Consider the following 20198-nt stretch of genomic DNA (forward strand, 5'->3'; position numbering starts at 1 on the left):
ACTTTGTAGTGCGAGGAACAAAAGGCCCACTAATTCTTACTGGCTCATTCCAGATTATCTGTAAGGGTTCTAAGTGAACCGCAAATGTGATGCTAGACTTTAAACACGGAGAAAGAATGCACATACTTTTGTCAATAAATGTAGCCCAAATTGTGTGCAAGTTTCAGAGGAAATAATCAGAATTTTTCAGAAAAGATAACATCTCTTCAATACTTTGAACTTTGACTTTATTCAATATAAACACACAAATAAAACACAACTCCACAACATCAATGATCCCTAGGGCCTAAATTTAGTCCCTGGAGAACTTGAATATTCATACAAATACTATCACTAATTATTGAAAAAACAACAAATTGACAAACAAACAAACTTTGAAAAAAAAAGATAAAAAAAAAAGACTGATCCCGGGGTAACTAAGTGACTTGACCCTTTTATCCTATTTCAATTTAAGATCATTTCTTCTATTCTGATCGTATCCAATGCCCACTTTGAGTGCCCGAATGATATAAGCTCAGTTTTTGACACCTTTAGAGCCAAATAGTAATAAGAAAACATGGATTGTTGGAATTCATTGTTGCCATGAGATCCTTGACAAGTAAATCCCCCTAAATATTTCCTAAAATTTCAACTCAAAAACTTAGCAATCCGTGAAATATACTACAGATAAGCCCATTTGACATCCTGCATGCATATGCCATTTTGATAATCAGGATGAATTTAAGCTGTGTTGGTATCGTTCAGTAGTTTTAGCTGTAATATGAGAGGTTGCAATACTATTTGCAATCACAGTCGCAATCACAGTAGTAGTGGCAGTGATAATAGTAGCAGTCTCAGTCGCAATCAGTAGCACTTACAATAACAAAGCATTGAATTCGTACTCGCAAATTGTTGCACTCGTAGTCACAAGCAGTTATAGTCACATTTGGAAGTAGTCAGAGTCGCAAGTAGTAGCAGTCATTTTGAAATCGTATTCGCAGTCACAAGTAGCTGCAGTCTCACAATCAGAAGTTGTCCCAGTCGCAAGTAGGAAATTATTTGCAGTCTTAAGACGGAGCAGTCGCAAGTAGTCATGGTCAAAGTGGTAAGTAGTCACGCTTGCAAGTAATCAGACACAGCTACAAATAATTGCAGTCACAATCGGTCACAGTTGAGTCACTGTAGTAGTAGCAGTAGTGGCTATGAAAGTTTAAAGTCAATCCCCCTAGCAACTCCTAAGATATTGCGGATATGCCTTTTTAATAAACTCGATGCACCTAGTGTCTTTTGACTTAGTTTTACAACCCCCTAAACATTCCCTGAATTTTAACCTTAATACTCTTAGTATTTTCTGACACACCCAGGACCAAACACTTCCTCCCTGTCCCAATGACAAGCATTGTATCTAAACAGTGGACACATTGCATAATTTAAAACCCTTTGCCCGCAGCAAGGCGTCCCCAGAGGCATAGTTATTAGACTTTTGACTATTTGTAAGTGGTTATACCATAATTTTAACCAGTGTTGAGGGGGAGCATGTAAAAAAGGTCCTTTAGCTGTTCCTGAAACATTATTGAGTTGCCCTTTTGACAATCAGCATGCACATAGCGTCTTTCGTTTTTTCAGGATCCCGCTTAACATTTCCTGAAGGAAGTCACATGAAGAAATTGTCACAGTTGCCAGTAGTCTTAGTCACAACCAGTTGCAGTTCCAGCCACAGTAAAAGTAGTAGTATTAGACGTTCTGGCAGTTTAAAATTATAAACTTAGCCGTTTCTAAGGCACTGTAGATCCCAACTATTGCTAGCCTGGATACACACAGTGTCTTTTGATTTAGTTCAGCATCTCCCTCAAAATTTCTCCTTTCCCAATAATAAATACTGTATGTAAACACTGAGCAAATCGAGCAATTTACAACTTTTTCCCAGGGTCTGTGAGGTGCATGGCATCCCAAGAGGCTTAGTTATTTGACTTTATGACTATTTTGAACAAACAATTTCTCTCAAATTTCATTAAATGTTGGGAAGGGGATTGGGTACCCTCTGATTACTTCCGAGCATCTCTATGAGCGTGCCTTGAAAGTGTCAGCCTAATACCATCAGCTGTCTTTGCGACATTGCTGATACGACCTTTTGACTACCAGCATACATATAATGTGTTCTTATTTTGTTCAATACCCTCGATAAAATTCCCTAAGAGTATTCACAAGTAAAACTAGTCGCCGTTGCTAGTAGTTGCAGCGACAGTCGTGAGTAGTCACAGCAGCAGTGGCCCAAAAAGTTTCAAGTTAATAACCTTACCCATTACTTAGGAATTGTAGATACGCTTTTTTGATAACTTAGATGCATATAGTGGGTTTTGATTTAGATCAACTTATCCCTCAACATTCCCCTAGATTTAACCTCAATATCCTTAGTCTTTTTGGACACACACAGGATAAAAGACATCCCTGTTTCCCAACGATAAATCTTGTAAGTAAAAAATGGACAAGTTGCATAATTTAAATTCTGGGGAGCATGGCATCCCCGGAACTATAGATGTTAGACCGTTTCAATACTTTGAACGAAATGTCTTTTCAAAATTTATATTACTGTTGAGAGGGGGGAGGTCTAAAAGGGCAAGAGGGCTGGTTACCCTCCAGTCACTCTTCAACATTCCCCTCAACATGCCATGAGTTTCAACTTAATACATTCTGCCGTTCCTTAGATTTTGCTGATACGGTCTTCTGACAACCATCCATTATATAATGCGTTTTGATTTTGTTCAAAATTCCCCTCAGCATTTCTTGAATTTTTCACCTTGATACTATAAGCCTTTTTGAAAACCCAGAATCAAACATGTCCCCTTTTCCCACTAACCATCCATATATGTAAACAATGAGTGACTTGCATAACTTACAACCCTCGCCTTAGGGGTTGTGGGGGGTATGTGATCCCGGAGGCATTTTTATTTGGCCTTTAGACTATTTTGTACAAGATGACTGTTCCAAAATTTGAGAGCAGCTAAAAAGGGCATTGGAGGGGGACAAATTGTATCCGTTCACTTTTCAAAATTCCCCTCAACATGCCCTGAAAGTTGCAACTTAGTGCCCTCAGCCATTCTTAAGATATTACAGATACTCCTTTTTGGTAAACTGGATACACATAGCGTTTTTTGATTTAGTTTAACATATCCCACATCGGTTCTTGAAGTTCCACCTTGATACCCTCGGCCTTTTCAGACACACTCGGAATCAACCCGTCCTTGCCGTTACTTACAATCCTTGCCCCGGGGCTGTGGAGTTCATGGCTTTCCCTGAGTCATATTTATAAGACCTCACTATTTTGAAAAAAAATGGCTTTTTCAAAATTTCAACCAGTATTGAGCGGATGGGGCATTTTAAAAGGGCTTTTCAAAGCCCTTCTCTAATTCTTTTCAAAGCAAAAGCAGAAGCTAGTCTCTTTGACCTTCCAGGATCCGGTTCATTAGCGGTGTATTTGATTTAGTCAACGCTATTGAACCGGATCCAAGAAGGTCAAAGAGACTAGCTTCCGCTTTTGCTTTGAAAAGAATTAGATTATAAAACAATATTTAGTTTTATTTTGTTTCGTATATAAGCTATTAGATTATAAAACAATATGTAGTTTTATTTTGTTTCGTATATAAGCTATTGTTTTTAATTGTTATAGTTCAGTTTTACTGATGATGACGGTCACTGCATATGTGACCGAAATATCTAGTATTTTGTGTGAAATTTTATCACTGTTTGTGAAAGTTATAACTATCTATTAAGAGGATTCTATACTTATTTGAACTTTTATTGAAACATAATTAACGCTTCAAAATTTTGATCGGATGTCTTCAGGGGGGGGGGAGGGGAGGGCAACTAAAACAGGCATGTAAGGGAAGCTGGTTTCCCTCCGACCACATTTCACCCTGAAAGTTTCAGCTTAATATACATAGACGTTCTTAAAATATTGTAAGTCTACCTTTTTGATAAACTGGATTCTTATATTGTATTTGATTTAGTTTAGCATACCCTTAAACATTCCCCAAAATTTCACCTTAACACCCTTAGCCTTTTCGGACACACCCAGAATCAAAGATTCCCCCTTCTCCTAGTGATAAATTCTGGTTGTCAACATTAGGCAAATTGTATAATTTATAATCCTTACCCAGGGGCTCGGAAGGTTGGGCATGGCATCCCCAGAGGTGTAGTTATCAGACCTTGTGAATATTTTGAAAACATAACTTGTTTCAAAATTTCAGTCAGTGCTGAGGGAGAGGTGCATTGATAACGATCACTACTCAACATTCCCCTCAACATTCCCTGAAACTTTCAACTTAGATAATTTCTTAAACCACATTGGCCTGCCATAATATAAGAAAAGGAAACGATCAAGAATGGGGTTTTTAAGGCCAAACGAGATTTACTGAATAAACAAATAAAGCGAATATTTCGAGAGGAAAACCACCTCTCTTCTTCAGCGTGAAACTAAATAATATATTCAAGAAAAGCGCCGAAGAAAAAAAACAAAAAAAAGAAAAGAGGCAAGTCAAAGTGAAAAGAAACAATGAAAAAAACAAAAAACTTAAAAGATCAATAAAATTACAAGAATTCAAACCAAATACCTAACAACCATAAAAGCGAGTCATTCGCCAATATCTGCGATTTGCACAAAATCCAAAAAATATCAACTGCCATCGTCGGATACTAGCGAACAACTGAGAAATAAAAGAAAAGAAAACAATTCATTCACTCAAAAACAAAACGAACCAGCAATTAAATAAGTTGGAAACTATGTCATCTCATTTCGGATTTTAATTATTGCATTTCTTGCAAACACCCTTTTGACACCGTTTTTTTTTACTTCGGCACTTTCCTTGAATACATTATTCCATTTCGCGCTGAAGAAGAGAGGCGGTTGTCCTCTCAAAATATTCACTTTGTTTGTTTATTCAGTATTCTCCTTTGGCCTTAAAAACCCCATTTTTGATCGTTTCCTTTTTTTGTAAGTTTCAACTTAATACCCTCAGCCTTTCCTTAGATATTGATGTTATACCCTTTAGACAACCAAAATGTACATAGTGTGTATTGATCGTGTTCAACATACCTCTCAATATTTGATTAAAGTTTCCACCGTTACAGACTATTTTCAAGACACATTCCAACAAACTGACAAACTTTTTTAATTTAAAAAAAACAGCTGAAACGAGAAAAAAACTACCAAACTTAAATCATCCATTTCATCACATAACGACAAACGGACATTTCTTAATATTTTATGTAACAGTTTCAGCCTTTGATACCCTTGGAATAATTTTAGAAATATTCTCAGGGTCATTCTTGGTATACATTTCCAATCCAGAAATATTTGATTCCAAATTCTTAAGCTTTTAGTGAGGTTGAACAAGAATTTATGGTTTTCCTGAACTGTAGAGAGCACTAAATCAAAATTATCGGCTAAGGTCTTTAATGCAATACTTTTTGTAGAAGCCAAAGATGGAAGAACAGAATCAAAGACAAAATGAGATCCAAAACAAACAGAAATTAAAATGAATAATTAGGTAAATTCTAAAACGGACCAAAATTACCACATATAGGGGTAGGAATAACGGCCAGTAAGCCTTCTAACGTCCAGAGTGTCATTTGTGCCTTATTGGATAAATTTTAAACATTTTCTCTTCTATAACGTTAATAAATCCAAATTGGAAAGACTACAGTTATCAGTCTACTATCATTAGTTCTTTTCCGTAATCTTAATTATTGTTGTAATTTCTTTCTTTTTCTTGTTGTTGAGGTTCATGTTTTGAAAAAACTTACCATAAATTTTTTTTTTTCAGTTAGCACAACTGCTAACAATTAGTTAGCACATTCTGGCCTTTAAAAGGATTAGGGGATGTTAGTTTTACTGTTGTTGTTTTTATAATATCTGTTTGTTTTAGGTTTTACATGATTATTCATTGGAATTTCTGTTCCTCTCGGGTCGTTTTTACTCATTAATAATTATTTTTTACCATTTTAAGTTTAATTATTGGTTGAATTTATTTTTCTTTTCTTTGGTTTAACGCGACTCTTTTCTTTTTTTTAAAGCACATTTTATTTAAATAGCTTGTTTTTAGTTTATTCACAGCAAAAAAGGTAATGTTTTCCTACCTTCCAAAAAGCGTGAGGCATGGATCAGGGAATCCCTTGGTTCCATATTCACTAACAACAATTCTGTTTGCCCCCATATCTTTCTTATATGCTTCACTTTTCAGTGCCTTGTTCATGTAAGTAACTTTTCCATCTTTAATTGAAAACTTGTGAATCACCGAAAGGCCATCAAAAAGATGTTTGAACCTTGTTTCGCCAATTTTATAAATGCCACTGCCATTTCTTACTAAAGATCCTTCGAGCCATGCAGGAATTATCCCTAAAATATCAAAAAAACTTATGACAATTTTATAAATGCCACTGCCATTTCTTACTAAAGATCCTTCGAGCCATGCAGGAATTATCCCTAAAATATCAAAAAAACTTATGACAATTTTATAAATGCCACTGCCATTTCTTACTAAAGATCCTTCGAGCCATGCAGGAATTATCCCTAAAATATCAAAAAAACTTATGACAATTTTATAAATGCCACTGCCATTTCTTACTAAAGATCCTTCGAGCCATGCAGGAATTATCCCTAAAATATCAAAAAAACTTATGACAATTTTATAAATGCCACTGCCATTTCTTACTAAAGATCCTTCGAGCCATGCAGGAATTATCCCTAAAATATCAAAAAAACTTATGACAATTTTATAAATGCCACTGCCATTTCTTACTAAAGATCCTTCGAGCCATGCAGGAATTATCCCTAAAATATCAAAAAAACTTATGACAATTTTATAAATGCCACTGCCATTTCTTACTAAAGATCCTTCGAGCCATGCAGGAATTATCCCTAAAATATCAAAAAAACTTATGACAATTTTATAAATGCCACTGCCATTTCTTACTAAAGATCCTTCGAGCCATGCAGGAATTATCCCTAAAATATCAAAAAAACTTATGACAATTTTATAAATGCCACTGCCATTTCTTACTAAAGATCCTTCGAGCCATGCAGGAATTATCCCTAAAATATCAAAAAAACTTATGACAATTTTATAAATGCCACTGCCATTTCTTACTAAAGATCCTTCGAGCCATGCAGGAATTATCCCTAAAATATCAAAAAAAACTTATGACAATTTTATAAATGCCACTGCCATTTCTTACTAAAGATCCTTCGAGCCATGCAGGAATTATCCCTAAAATATCAAAAAAACTTATGACAATTTTATAAATGCCACTGCCATTTCTTACTAAAGATCCTTCGAGCCATGCAGGAATTATCCCTAAAATATCAAAAAAACTTATGACAATTTTATAAATGCCACTGCCATTTCTTACTAAAGATCCTTCGAGCCATGCAGGAATTATCCCTAAAATATCAAAAAAACTTATGACAATTTTATAAATGCCACTGCCATTTCTTACTAAAGATCCTTCGAGCCATGCAGGAATTATCCCTAAAATATCAAAAAAACTTATGACAATTTTATAAATGCCACTGCCATTTCTTACTAAAGATCCTTCGAGCCATGCAGGAATTATCCCTAAAATATCAAAAAAACTTATGACAATTTTATAAATGCCACTGCCATTTCTTACTAAAGATCCTTCGAGCCATGCAGGAATTATCCCTAAAATATCAAAAAAACTTATGACAATTTTATAAATGCCACTGCCATTTCTTACTAAAGATCCTTCGAGCCATGCAGGAATTATCCCTAAAATATCAAAAAAAACTTATGACAATTTTATAAATGCCACTGCCATTTCTTACTAAAGATCCTTCGAGCCATGCAGGAATTATCCCTAAAATATCAAAAAAACTTATGACAATTTTATAAATGCCACTGCCATTTCTTACTAAAGATCCTTCGAGCCATGCAGGAATTATCCCTAAAATATCAAAAAAACTTATGACAATTTTATAAATGCCACTGCCATTTCTTACTAAAGATCCTTCGAGCCATGCAGGAATTATCCCTAAAATATCAAAAAAACTTATGACATAGAGATAAACACAGAAAAACCTACAGATTATCCGCTAAAATCTGGCTTTGAGGGAAGGGAAGTTAATAAACCTTAGAATCTTCCGCTTGGAATCATATAGGAGACAAGGAGAGGGTGTGTGTTGTCAATAACTGCAAAAAGTAAAATTAATTTTAACTACTGTTATGCAGCTTTAACTCTTTCCTGTCAACAATCAAATAAGTACAAAGGCTCCTTCTTAAAACAAGTTATCCCGGGGGGATTCATCATCTACTTGTTTGAATAGGAAATAGCGTTAGGGGCCAGGGTCATCCTCAAAAGAGTCCTCGAAGAGCCTAAGCCCTAAGATAAAAGAGACTTTCCTTGTCGACTGATAATAATTAAATAAAAAAAACAAGTTTTTAAACTGAAAGTAAAGAGCGAAATTAAAATTTAAAATGAACAGAAATTATTCCGTATATGAAAGGGACTGTCCCCTCCTCAACGCCTCGCTCTTTACGCTAAAGTTTGACTCTGTCTCACAACTTTATTTTTTAAAACAATAAAAATTTAATTTCTGATCGTTTTTTAGTTAATGCAGCTTTTATTTTGGCTCACCGTCATTGAATAAGTAAACAAAATTTGAATAAAAATTTTACTTTTCTTTTGTTAAATGTATGTCTCTAAATTTGGTTATGACGTAATTTACAAATTAACTTACGTAACGAACTTCTATATTCGTATATTTTTCTTCTGGCAAAAAATACAAAGTAGCATATTTTTGCAGATATGAGCTTGAAACCTATATAATAGAGTTTTGTAATACGCTGAATCTGACGGTGTGATTTTCATTAAAATTCTTTCACTTCTAGGGGATGTTTACCCCCTCTTTAAAAAATCAGGTAAATTTTCTCAGGCTCGTAGCCTTTGATGAGTAATACTAAACTTAATAAAATTTATATATTTGGAATCAGCATTATAAACCCATTCTTTTGATATATTTATTGACATCAAAATTCTGTTTTAAAATGTTTCGATTACTATTAAGCCGTATCGCTTGTTTTTTTTTTATTGTTTTTTTTTATTACGTATATGAGAGGGTTCTCCCCTTAGTCAATACCACGCTCTTTACGTTAAAACTTAAAAACTATTTTGATTCACAAACCCCTGAATCACAAAAGCCGTTTAATTAGAATAGATAGCTCTTTTGAAAGCACTAAAAAAAACTGCAGCGTAAAGAGCGAGGTATTGACTTGGGGGAGAACCCCTTCACATACGTTATAATTTCTGTTCGTTTTAAGTTTTAATGTTACTCCTTACTTTCAGTTGAAAAAACTTTTGTTTTTTTTTATTTAATTTCTGATCGTTTTTTAAATAATGCTTGGAAATCCGGCACCCCCTTCATAGAAATGTCCCTTACCCCAAAGAAACATCCTCCACGGAAAGATTCTCCAGAGTAACCCCCTCCTCTAGCCCCCCCCCCGTCCAGAAAAAATCCTTCCTGAAAATGTCTGTATACTTCCCAATAACCAATAAATGATGCTAGCAAGTCCGGTGCCCCCTTCATGGCGATTTTTCTTCCCTCCTGAAAAATTCCTTCATGAAAAGATCTTCCAACTTAGCCCCCGACCCCACCCTACCTCCCACAACCACAAAAAAAACCACCAGAAAAAATCTGTTTACATACCAAAAACCAAAACAATATGTTAAAATTTGGTAAACTTCATAACTTTTATCCCACCCCCTGGGTACATCGGGGGATTAAGTCATCCTAAAAGACATATTTATCATATTTTCAACCATGCTGAACAAAATGGCTATCTCAAAATTTTGATCGGGTGACATTGGGAAAAAAAGCGTGGGAGGGGGCCTAGTTGCCCTCCATTTTTTTTGGTCACTTAAAAAGGGCACTAGAACTTTTAAATCCCATTCCAATGAGCCCTCCTACGATATTCTAGGACCACTGGGTCGATACGATCACCCCTGGGAAAAACAAAACAAAAAACACAACAAAAACAATTAAACATGCACCCGTGATCTTTCTTTTGGCAAAAAATGCAAAATTCCACATTTTTTTAGATAGGAGCTTCAAACCTCTACAGTAGGGTTCTCTGATACGCGGAGTATGATGCTGTGATTTTCATTAAGGTTCTATAACTTTTAGGGGGTATTTCCCCCTTTTTTCGAAAATCAGTCAAATTTTCTCAGGAGCGTAACTTTTGATGGGTAGCAATAAACTTGATGAAAGTTATATATTTGAAATCAGCATTGAAATCTGATTCTATTGATGTATCTATTGGTATCAAAAACCCGTTTTCTAGAGTTTCGGTTACCATTGAGCCGGGTTGCTCCTTACTTACAGTTCGTTACCACGAACTGTTTGATCAATGGCAATAAGAAGTAAACAAGACTCTCACAGGCGACCATGGAATGCAAAATAGTAGAACCTAGTAATTAATAAATTAATAACAATTGGTTAACAAACTATACCCTCTATCAAATATTTGAGATTGATTGAAAACTATGTTCCCCTGAAATAAGATTGAAGAGATTATCGAAACATGCGCCTTTTATTAATCTGTGCAGCAACAAGTTGTTAATACATTAAAATAGTACACTAGTGGCATTGACATAAAATATAGTCTTCATTATAAATATATCTTTTAAACTTAACCTAATTTTCTTGTTAGTTACTTATGCCCTATTGACAAAATAATGGAAAAGGCCTTTTATTAGTCATAATGTTGATGTAAAAGGACTTAACATAAAAATTTGCAATCCTGCGCACCCCTGTGTTTGGTTAATGTCAAGTTTGCGAAAGTGATGTCACTAAAAACATGTAATCGTTTAATAGCCAAATCATAAGACTAATGTCTTGTTTATGACAGGTTGAGTTAGTATCCCAGTTTAATAAGAAAAAAGTTCCATAACTACTTTTTGCTAAAAATATTAAATAAAAATAAGTATTGTAGCGCTTACGCAACTTAGGAAAAAAAACAGATAATTAAACAATGAAAAATTTCAAATTTGAAATAAACATCAAGAAGAAAACATTTCGCGTTATCTGGCTGTTGTAATAATTATAGTAGTCGCCCATGTCAATACATTTCAATTTCTTATTTTAAAACTTCCCAATTTAACGCTCTCATGACTAAGACCATATCTGCCATTCTTATACTTCTGAGGTGATTATAAAAACAGTTTAATATGGGGTTTGCAAAAGAAGCATCAAGAGGGAATTTAAAACAGAATAATAAAACCATTAAAATACATTGATAAAAAATATAAAATACATTTATATTTAAATGATAAAAAATACATTGAACTTTTGATTATTTTTCTAACAACAGCTTGACTAACGATTTTTGGTATTTACCTAGAAATTTTGAAAACATTATATACAATCTTTAGGTGTGACAACAACAAAATATCTGGTGAGAAACCTTAGGCTGGTGGAAATACTCTTTTTTATTCAATTTTAATTAATAATCAAAATAATATCTTTATGAAACTAGCAAAATGATTTACTAAACTTTTTAAGATGTGAAAATGCGAAAAATCATTAGCAAAGAAAGCATACCATACTGGCTTACCAAACAGACATAAGAATGTGAACTTGTTTCTGATTGATAGATTGCTTTCATCTTACTAATCATAGACATATTTTACATATTCGTGGTAAGCAGTTTACATTACGAAATCACAATTTACTACCACTAATATGGTGATTTAATATTTTTTAAGTGGCCTGTCGTACCTATTAACATAGAGTAAGCTAGTATGTTAATTAGTATCTGATTGATAGGGCAGATTAATTCCTGGTTCAATTCCTACCTTTAATAACGCCATCTACTGGAGTAGCCGTTTCGACATCTAAAGTACGAGTCCATGGATATGACATTTTTGGCTTCCGCAGTTGGGTGATTGATCTTACCATTGGCAAACTAGGAATGTATACTTTCGCTTTGAACTGCTTGAAAACTTTTAAAATTTGGTAAACACCAGACTATATACTTTGAATTTAGGTGGCAGTAAAGGAGCTTAGTTTACTGTACAGCGTTGACATTTGACAGTACTTCCCATTTAAAAAGATTGGCGAAATACCTGCATAAATGCTCATGGTCCTGACTCTGTTATCTCCCAAGACTTCATTGAAAATCTCTCTATGTATTGGGATTTGATGATAGGTGAAATCTTTCAACTTTTTGGGATGTTGGGCCGTATTTAAAGTCCTAGCTGACTACCTCCTTTTCGTAGCGCTGTGTACTTAGCGAAAATTTCAAAATACCGACATGCATGTTGAGTAAATTATTTACAAGAATCCAAATAGAAAGGTCTCTACTGTGCATCATTGATTTAAAAGTCCATCTAATAGAGAGGAGAACTATGATAAAAATTGTTGGAATTTCCATAGTCCATAAGGAAAATCCCTTAGTAGGATACTTCAGCTAAAACAGTTTAATCAGTTTCTATTTTGAAGGCTTTCTCTAAAGATTACAGTCTCTAATGATTGGACAGTTTTAGTTAGAAATGGTCTAGGCTAAGTGATTATTTTTTTACTGATTAACAATGATATTTTTGTTGTCATTTTAGCAAAACCAAAGAATCTTATGTCCAAGCAGTACCATCAAATAAGATTATTAAAACAGACCAAAACATTGAAATACTTTCAAATATAATTGATCTAGCGACTTTCTTATTTATTAGAGCCATAGGCTAGCCTGGTTCAAATAAGAATCCGTTTAGACTAGGTAAGCCTATATTTTCTGGTATTTGTTTAGCCTTGGGACACCTCATAAGGAGACATGTTATAAATACCTAAGTTCTTTTATAGATAGCGTTCATGCCGGCCTTTTTATTTTTTTTTTAAAGAGCAGTTTAGTTTAGGTTAGCAGTTTAGGCAGGTTAGGTTCTGTTAGGTTAGGTTAGGTTAGGTTACAAAAGATGCACGGAATTTTGAAGGGCGAATGGCGAATAGCAGTGGCGTAAATACAAAATATTAATAGCAGTGGTGAAATATTTTTAATTTTTTCTATAATCTCAATATAGGCTACCACTACTTTTTCTTTAAACACGTTTTTTGACACACGTGCTAAACACTACCTATAAAACAACTTATTTGGCAGCAGTTTACAGCGGCAATTTCAAAAGACTTAAGCATTGAATTAAAAACATGGTGATATTTGGAAACTTTTTCTCTTTTCAGGATTTTTAGAGGAAAGACTTGATGATAAAGGCTCTACCCTTGGATAATATAAGAACTAGGATCATTATACATATTTTAAAGTAAGAATTGTTTTCTTAACATGTCTCCTTATGAGGTGTCCCAAGGCTAAACAAATACCAATTCTATTTTGGCTACATTTTTCTATCTTGCAAAGGGGTTATGTTAGGAAAATAAACTTTCAGTAATGAATCCAGTGCCAAAAATGTACTCTAGGAAGGTATTGCCATGCTACTATCTTAAAGCTCTTTTGATTTCTGAGTCTTAGAAATTTGCCTTCTTTTCCTGGGACCTATTGAAATTTTGACAAAAATATTTTACCTTAATTTTGAGTTATCAGTTTCTTTTTCTCTGATTTTAGTTCTGAAAATGCAATTCCTGTTATTTGAGTAGAATTGTAAGCATAGTATCATTGTGTAGAATTGTATCAATGGGTTTTGTCCAAATTTAGGAAATGCATTTGTAGATCTTCAAAACCTCATTAATTGGGATTAAGCAATATTCTGAAGTTGAAAACAGTTTTTTTTTGTAGGGGAGAGTGGTCTATACTGAGCTGGATTTTGGAAAAGTGGATTTTCTTGCTGCCTGTTGGGTATTTTGTTACTTCTCTTGCATCATAACATAGCACATAACAAGTAGTTTTTCTGATAGTTTTGGCAGATTTTAATACTGGCTCAATCTAGGGAAAAATCTCAGTGGATCACTATGTACCACCTGGCCCAGTATGGACCAGGGTGGTGCATAGTGAGCCATCCTATGGTACATACTGGGCTGATTGAAGACTTTCAAATAAAAAATCATTTGTTTATTGTGTTAAAATGGTACAAAGGTAAACAAAACTTCTAAAAAATGAAACAGATGACAGTCATTTGTTTATAATGTTAAAGTGTTAAGGTTTATAATGTTAATGTTAAGTGGGGATACACACTGGCATCTTCTTTTTCAGGCCACTTCCACCTATTCACTCCTGCCATGCTTTGGACACTAACTTGGGCAGAGTCTTTATTCTTTACCTGAACCACTCCAGGGAAATATTTGCCTTCATAAAAAATTTTCACAAAATTGCCAATTATAATTGTGTCAAACAGTCTATCCTCTGGACATAGCTCATCTTCTTCCTCCTGTCCAATGTGAAGCGATGAATCATCACTGTCATCATGGAGTGAAAGGCTTCCATCATTGTCCTTGTCAAACTGTAAAACCTGCTTTGCTGCTTTCTTTTCCACTCCCCTTGGCTTTGGCTTTGCAGCTTTCCCCTTTCTGCTTGCTGTTGCTACTTCCTCTGCTTTGATTTGTTACTTTACAGGTATATCAGTCAAGATTTTGGACGAGCCTTGCTTCCTACCTCGGAGAGACTGCTTCCAAGGAGCAGCTTTAGCAAAAGGCCTCACCTGTTCTGGAATGAATGCAATGGAAGATGATGGTATGTGTGCCTGTCTTATATTGTTGGTCATACTTGGTCTTCCAAGTGGAGGGCTGGTACTTGCACCTGTGGTGTTAGCCTTTGGGCAAGAGTCCACAGCTTCTGTGTCATGATTTGTGGTACTGCTTGATCTGTTCTCCTCACTTTTGGGTCTGTCTGTGACATATGAGCACAGGAAATCTTGTTCTGTAAATAGGCCTGGGTTGTAAGGCCAAATGCCTGATCTAGCAAACCCACTCTGGATGTTTGAAGGGGTAAATGCAAGTGGAAAGGCTGAACCAACTAGTCAAGCAATACCATAGATCAAGATGGCTTTTCCCGGGTTGCTCAACATCCAATTATCCATTGTCCGGTTATACTGGGCCTTGAATGAGAAATAGACACTGACATCAAGGGGTTGTAGCCTGTGGCTTCAGTGTGGGGGAATAGTCAGTAGGACTACGCCATGCTTCTTGGCAAATTCCAGTGCATTTACTGAGATATGGGATTTGTGATTGTCTAGTACAAGCAGCTTTTTCTGCTTAGTTGAAGCATGTGAATGTTTGCCGAAATGTTGCAAGTAGTTGCAAAACAGTTCTTGGGATACCCATCCAGATGGGTTTGCTCCTCCTGCCGATCCAGCAGGGCTTCAATTCAGCATATGTGGCTGAAATGTCTTTCTGGGAAAGATCAAGTACGGAGGCAAGAAATTTCCAGTTGCAGCAACTGTTCCAATCACTGTCACTAGAGTTCCTCTTTCTGCTGAAGTAACTTTACCTACTATTTTTCTTCCTTTCTTGGCAAGGACTTATTGGTGCTTGTGAACTTTTGTCACACCTATTTCATCCATGTTGTAAATATCAGCTGCATCAATGCAGTTTTTTTCAAGCACAGTGCACAGGTTGTTGAAAAACTGCATCACATTGTGAGGATTGAAGCTGGTTGCTTCTGGTTTCCCCAGTGATAAAGTAGGATTCCAAGATTTGCAACCATACATCCATTCTTTACCCGCTTTTTCGTGGTCAAGCCATGCCTGAGGCATTTTTCTCTTATTTGCTAATGCAAACTGATACGCCAGTTTCCTGGCCTCTATTTCAGTAAGCCTGTAACACATGTTCAAAGCAGTGATTAAGTAAGTGACCAAAGCAGCTTCTTCATTGGGAGAAAACACGGTGACAAATCCATGCTTTCTGGCGAGACTGGCTGAGACCTTCTGGTCATCACTGAAATTCTTGTATATGTATTGATGCTGAAGCGTTGCTCTATGAATGCTAAACATACTTCCAGCCTTTCGGACACTGAGACCTTCACAGACCTTATTTAAAGCTAGTCTAGTATTCTCTTCAGATTCAGCCTGCTGTTCCGCTGCAACCTGTCTGTACTGTTCTATCTGGCCCCTTGGGACTCTTGGCCTTTTGAGACTTCTTTCTGGTTTGTAGATCAGTTCCTAGAACAAAAGTACTTTGATTAGCAAATCAGTTTTTAGAAGAAACCTGAGCAAAAAACCCTATGGTACATAGTGAGCCACTGATCCAGCATGTACTGCTTCTGAGTGGCTCAGTATGCACCACAGGCCATCTGTTCTTTAAAAGTGAAACTGCCTGAAGCTGGTTGTAAGAATAGGTAAAAGATGGCACTGCTTATGCTCTCTAATAAATAAGGATTCAAACAAGGTAAAAAAACAACCTTCTAGGATAAACCATAGCAGAGAAAGATGAAGAAGTGCATACAAGAAATATTTTTCCTAGGGTATAACAAAAAGGTTAAAGAGAGCCGGCGGAAAATGAAGATAGAAACATACCTTCAAAAGTGAACAAAAACGTCGGCCATCCTGTAAACTATGTCACATGGCTTGGGCATCCTTTTTCAACTCAGTAGATGGCAGTTAAGCTTAGTGGCTCACTATGTACCACTTACCCCTACTTTATTTAAGTAAAAGATCTGTTTTGTAAGTTTTCACTTTCATAACACAAATATTTTTTTAAAGATCATCAAAGGTCATTGCCCCCTAGAGAGAGAAGGAGTGGAGGTAAGTACTTCAAAAAACCTCCTTGGGAAACAATTTAGTCTGTAAATATGTCCCTGAAAGTTTAATTTTCCTAACCTAACCCCTTTCAAAGATAGGAAAAAGTAGCTTGTCTAAAATTTTTCCATAATCTGGTTTGGCCCTGCAAATCTTTGAAAATCCAGATCATTTAGTTCTTTTTGGTACTTTATCTAGAGGATACTTTATTTTATCTAATTATACTTAAAAATACTTAGAGGTACTTAAAAATACCTTCCCAGGACATACTTTAGTCTGTAGACCATGGGCACCCATAAGCTGAACTTTAGGGGAAGGAGGCTTACCTGGTCTAATCAGCACTTCCAATGTTGTACATAGACCCTGTTGCTGCACTGGCACATGCATTGAATGCTGCTGCTGACCAAGGTGGTGGCATTCTGCTGACTTTGAATTAATTTGGGCCAATTCTTTATTGTGTCAACCATAATGTTAGAGCTTTTCAGTACTTGTGTGGTTAAGGATCTCAATTTTTCTGCTTAGAAATCAGGTGCAGTTTTCAAAATTAAACAAACAAGTTCACACACAAATAGTTTGCAAGAATTCCTTGACATTCCAGGGTGAGATTTTGTTCAGCACTAGTTCTTGTAGTTGTAGCACCTCCATTGAATAGACAATTGTCTTTCAAATAGACACCAGATTAAATTCCAGGTAGGAACTTGAGATTTAAGAACCTCTCTATTTCAAGACACCTTGGTATAGCTAAGAATGAATATTTCTTGAGCCCTTGCCATGGTCAGGTGTTTATAATTACTGAGGTTTTGATATTGTGACATAACTGTGTTGCTTGAAATGGTAGGTTCTAAAAATTCTCAAGTTCCTAACTGTAAAATTATGAATTTAACATCAATGGTAATTAATGCGTTTCCTTATTTGTCATAAAACGACTGGAAGCATAATAACTAGGAAAATAATAGGAGGTGTTTAATTACAGGACTTGGACATATTTCAGACATCAACAGAAATGAATGAAATGGAAACTACAAATGCAGGTCTCCCTAATCACCATCTCAATAATTATATTTATTATACCCCTGGAAAGTAAATTTTTCTCTTCTAAATCTGTCTAAATTTTCTTAATAAGTTTTTCATTAGTTTGATTATTTCACCCATGCACAATGGTAATTTTTTTAAATGCACAGACTGTTAACAGTAAAGGTCTAATTGCAATTGTAAATTTTTAGCTTGAGCCCAATCTAGGAAAATAGGCTACTGCCAAACCTTGAACAAAGGATCTTAAAATTGTAGTATCTCTATCAGGAACAGATTCAATCACTGACATGTGTTGTGAAAAAGAAAAATTATATTTAAATAGGCTTGGCTCTAAGATTGTATTCAGCCAATCCTAACTATCTGCTAAAACCTACTACTAAAAGTCTAAAACCTATATCATTGGTGCTTTGCTGAAAACTATATGCATCTTTAGCAGTCTTGGAAAGTATAAACAACATCAAATTGAATATTTGATGAATAATGATATTGATTGTTGAAAGATCCATCAGAATTTATTTCACTGTAATTTTATTTTTATTTTCAATGCTATAAGAACTGGAAAAGAAAATATTTGTAATATAATTTGTTTTCAGTTAAGCACTAATGACCCAGTAGGCTTTTGGTTTTTATTGACAGTTAGGGAAAAGGGCAGAATCCAAACTCTTGTTTGTAGTGAAACTATATTTGTCTTGAACAACTTTAGAAAGAACTAATAAATTAAACTGAATATTTGAAGTATAATGTTATTAATTGCTGAAAACTCATCAGTTCAAAATTTTAATGTTTATTTTCAATATTAAGTATTAAAGAGAATATTTGTAATAAATTTGGTTTTCAGTAAAGCACCAATGACACAGTAGATTTTAGACTTTTACAATGAGAGAAGGAGGCGAACCCAAACTGTTGTTTGTAGTGATTTTGTTTGTTTCAAGCTTGATTTGCATATTCAATTTATGTTTTACTTGTTTTAAGATTTATTTATTAATTTACATTAATATCTATTGTATTTTTGTTTGCATTATTTATTTAATTTCTGTTCGTTTTAACTTTAATTTATGCTTCAATAGCAAAATATTTCTTTTGTTTAAAGCTTGATTTTCATATTCAATTTAAGTTTCACTTGTTTTAAGATTTATTTATTCATTTACTTTAATATCTATTGTGTGTTTGTTTGCATGGATTGTTTATTTAATTTCTGTTGTTTTAAGTTTCATTTATACTTCAGTAGCAATATATTCTTTTTCGTTTTAGGCTTGATTTTCATATTCAATGTAAGCATTACTTGCTTTAAGATCTATTTATTCATTTATACTATTAATTGTTGTATGTCTTTTGCTATGATTGTTTATTTAATTTCTGTTCGTTTTGGGTTTCATTTTTTCTTTAATAGTAATTTTTGGTCGTTTTGAATTTGAATTTTAACAGGTATTTGTATTTACTTAGCTTAAGTTTAAAATGGCCTTTACTTTTCTTTGAAAAACTTATTTTTTGGAAAGTTTTCTTTCATTGATGAATAACAAAAAAGACCAGTGTCCAGCCTGCAACTTGCGAAGTTTCCATCTCATGTATAGTTCCAGATCTGATGCAAATTAGTGCTCGGATTTGAGAAAGAATGATCAAAACGTAAATGTTTGTGGTCAACAATGATTGCACCAGTAGTGCACTTCTGCTGCTATTTTTGCCCCTGTTGCTGCCAATCTTCCCTTATCAGTATGACCAGGGTGTAGTTCTATAATAGAAATCTCGAAATAAAAATATAAGGCAGCATCATTCAGACAGGGGGGCTGGCACCCCCTGCCCCCCGTGTTTATGGGCACCCATTCTGTAGACCTATACCTGAAAGTTTCATTTTCCTAACCTAACGCCTTTCCGAGATAGCAAAAAGTAGCCAAAGTAGAGTTTTACTGATTTTATTTATCTAAAAAAAAATTGACAAAATAAAGTTTTTCAGAGAGAAGGGTAAGACACCAAGCAGCTGACCAATTTACAGTCTTGGTTTCGTGTAGATGGCCAGCAGCATGGAATAGAATATTTCAAATTTAAAGCTGTTTTTTAAAAAGAGTGACCACATGATGCATAGTAATTATCAACCAATTAGTCTAGTACCAACTATTAGTAAATTCTTGGAAAAGATTTTTGATGTTAGATTAGGGTGCTGGTTAGACAAGGATAATTTTAATAGCGAGACGCAAGGTGGATATTGGAGGGGCTATTCAACAACAGACCATGTTTTTATACTTCAAGCACTTATTGGTAAATATTGCAGGGAAAAGGTAAGCTTTATGTTGCTTTCCTTGACATTGAGAAGCATTTGATAGAATTGACAGGCCTACTTTGTGTAGTTACCTTATTAAGATTTGGCTACCTAGGCCCTTTCTTAAATTGTTAATTAGTAAATATGAGATTACATTATTTGTAGCTATCATCATAGGCAGCACAACAGTGCTGCCTAAGTAAAGAACAATGTTGGGACAGTGTATTGTTTATTTATTTTTTCTGGTTTT

General features: G+C 34.8%; 1 protein-coding gene and 1 long non-coding RNA gene across 4 annotated transcripts in view; one reads left to right on the top strand and one right to left on the bottom strand.

Moving 5' to 3' along the window:
* The window catches only part of LOC148947539 (carotenoid-cleaving dioxygenase, mitochondrial-like), a 197680-nt gene extending 185612 nt beyond the window's left edge, over window positions 1–12068 (bottom strand). Inside the window, exons 1-2 of the mRNA XM_089095298.1 lie at window positions 11848–12068; window positions 6115–6373 (exon numbers count right to left, since the gene is read on the bottom strand). Of these exons, the coding sequence (XP_088951424.1) occupies window positions 6115–6373; window positions 11848–11950 (362 nt within the window). The 5' untranslated portion in view covers window positions 11951–12068. The remainder of the gene's footprint in view (window positions 1–6114; window positions 6374–11847) is intronic.
* Window positions 12069–12293: 225 nt separating this feature from the next.
* LOC148947541 (uncharacterized) overlaps window positions 12294–20198 on the top strand; it is a 41940-nt gene continuing 34035 nt past the window's right edge. For 2 of the 3 annotated variants that reach the window (XR_016142292.1, XR_016142290.1), the window contains exon 1: window positions 12294–12347. This is a non-coding gene — a long non-coding RNA (uncharacterized LOC148947541). Of the gene's footprint in view, window positions 12348–13219; window positions 13300–20198 lie in introns of all 3 variants that reach the window. The other variant, XR_016142291.1, reaches the window with a different exon arrangement.

This window comes from Artemia sp. Qi Xiang Cuo, chromosome 10, assembly GCF_049724085.1.
Source record: "Artemia sp. Qi Xiang Cuo chromosome 10, ASM4972408v1, whole genome shotgun sequence".
NCBI classification, from domain to species: Eukaryota; Metazoa; Arthropoda; class Branchiopoda; order Anostraca; family Artemiidae; genus Artemia; species Artemia sp. Qi Xiang Cuo.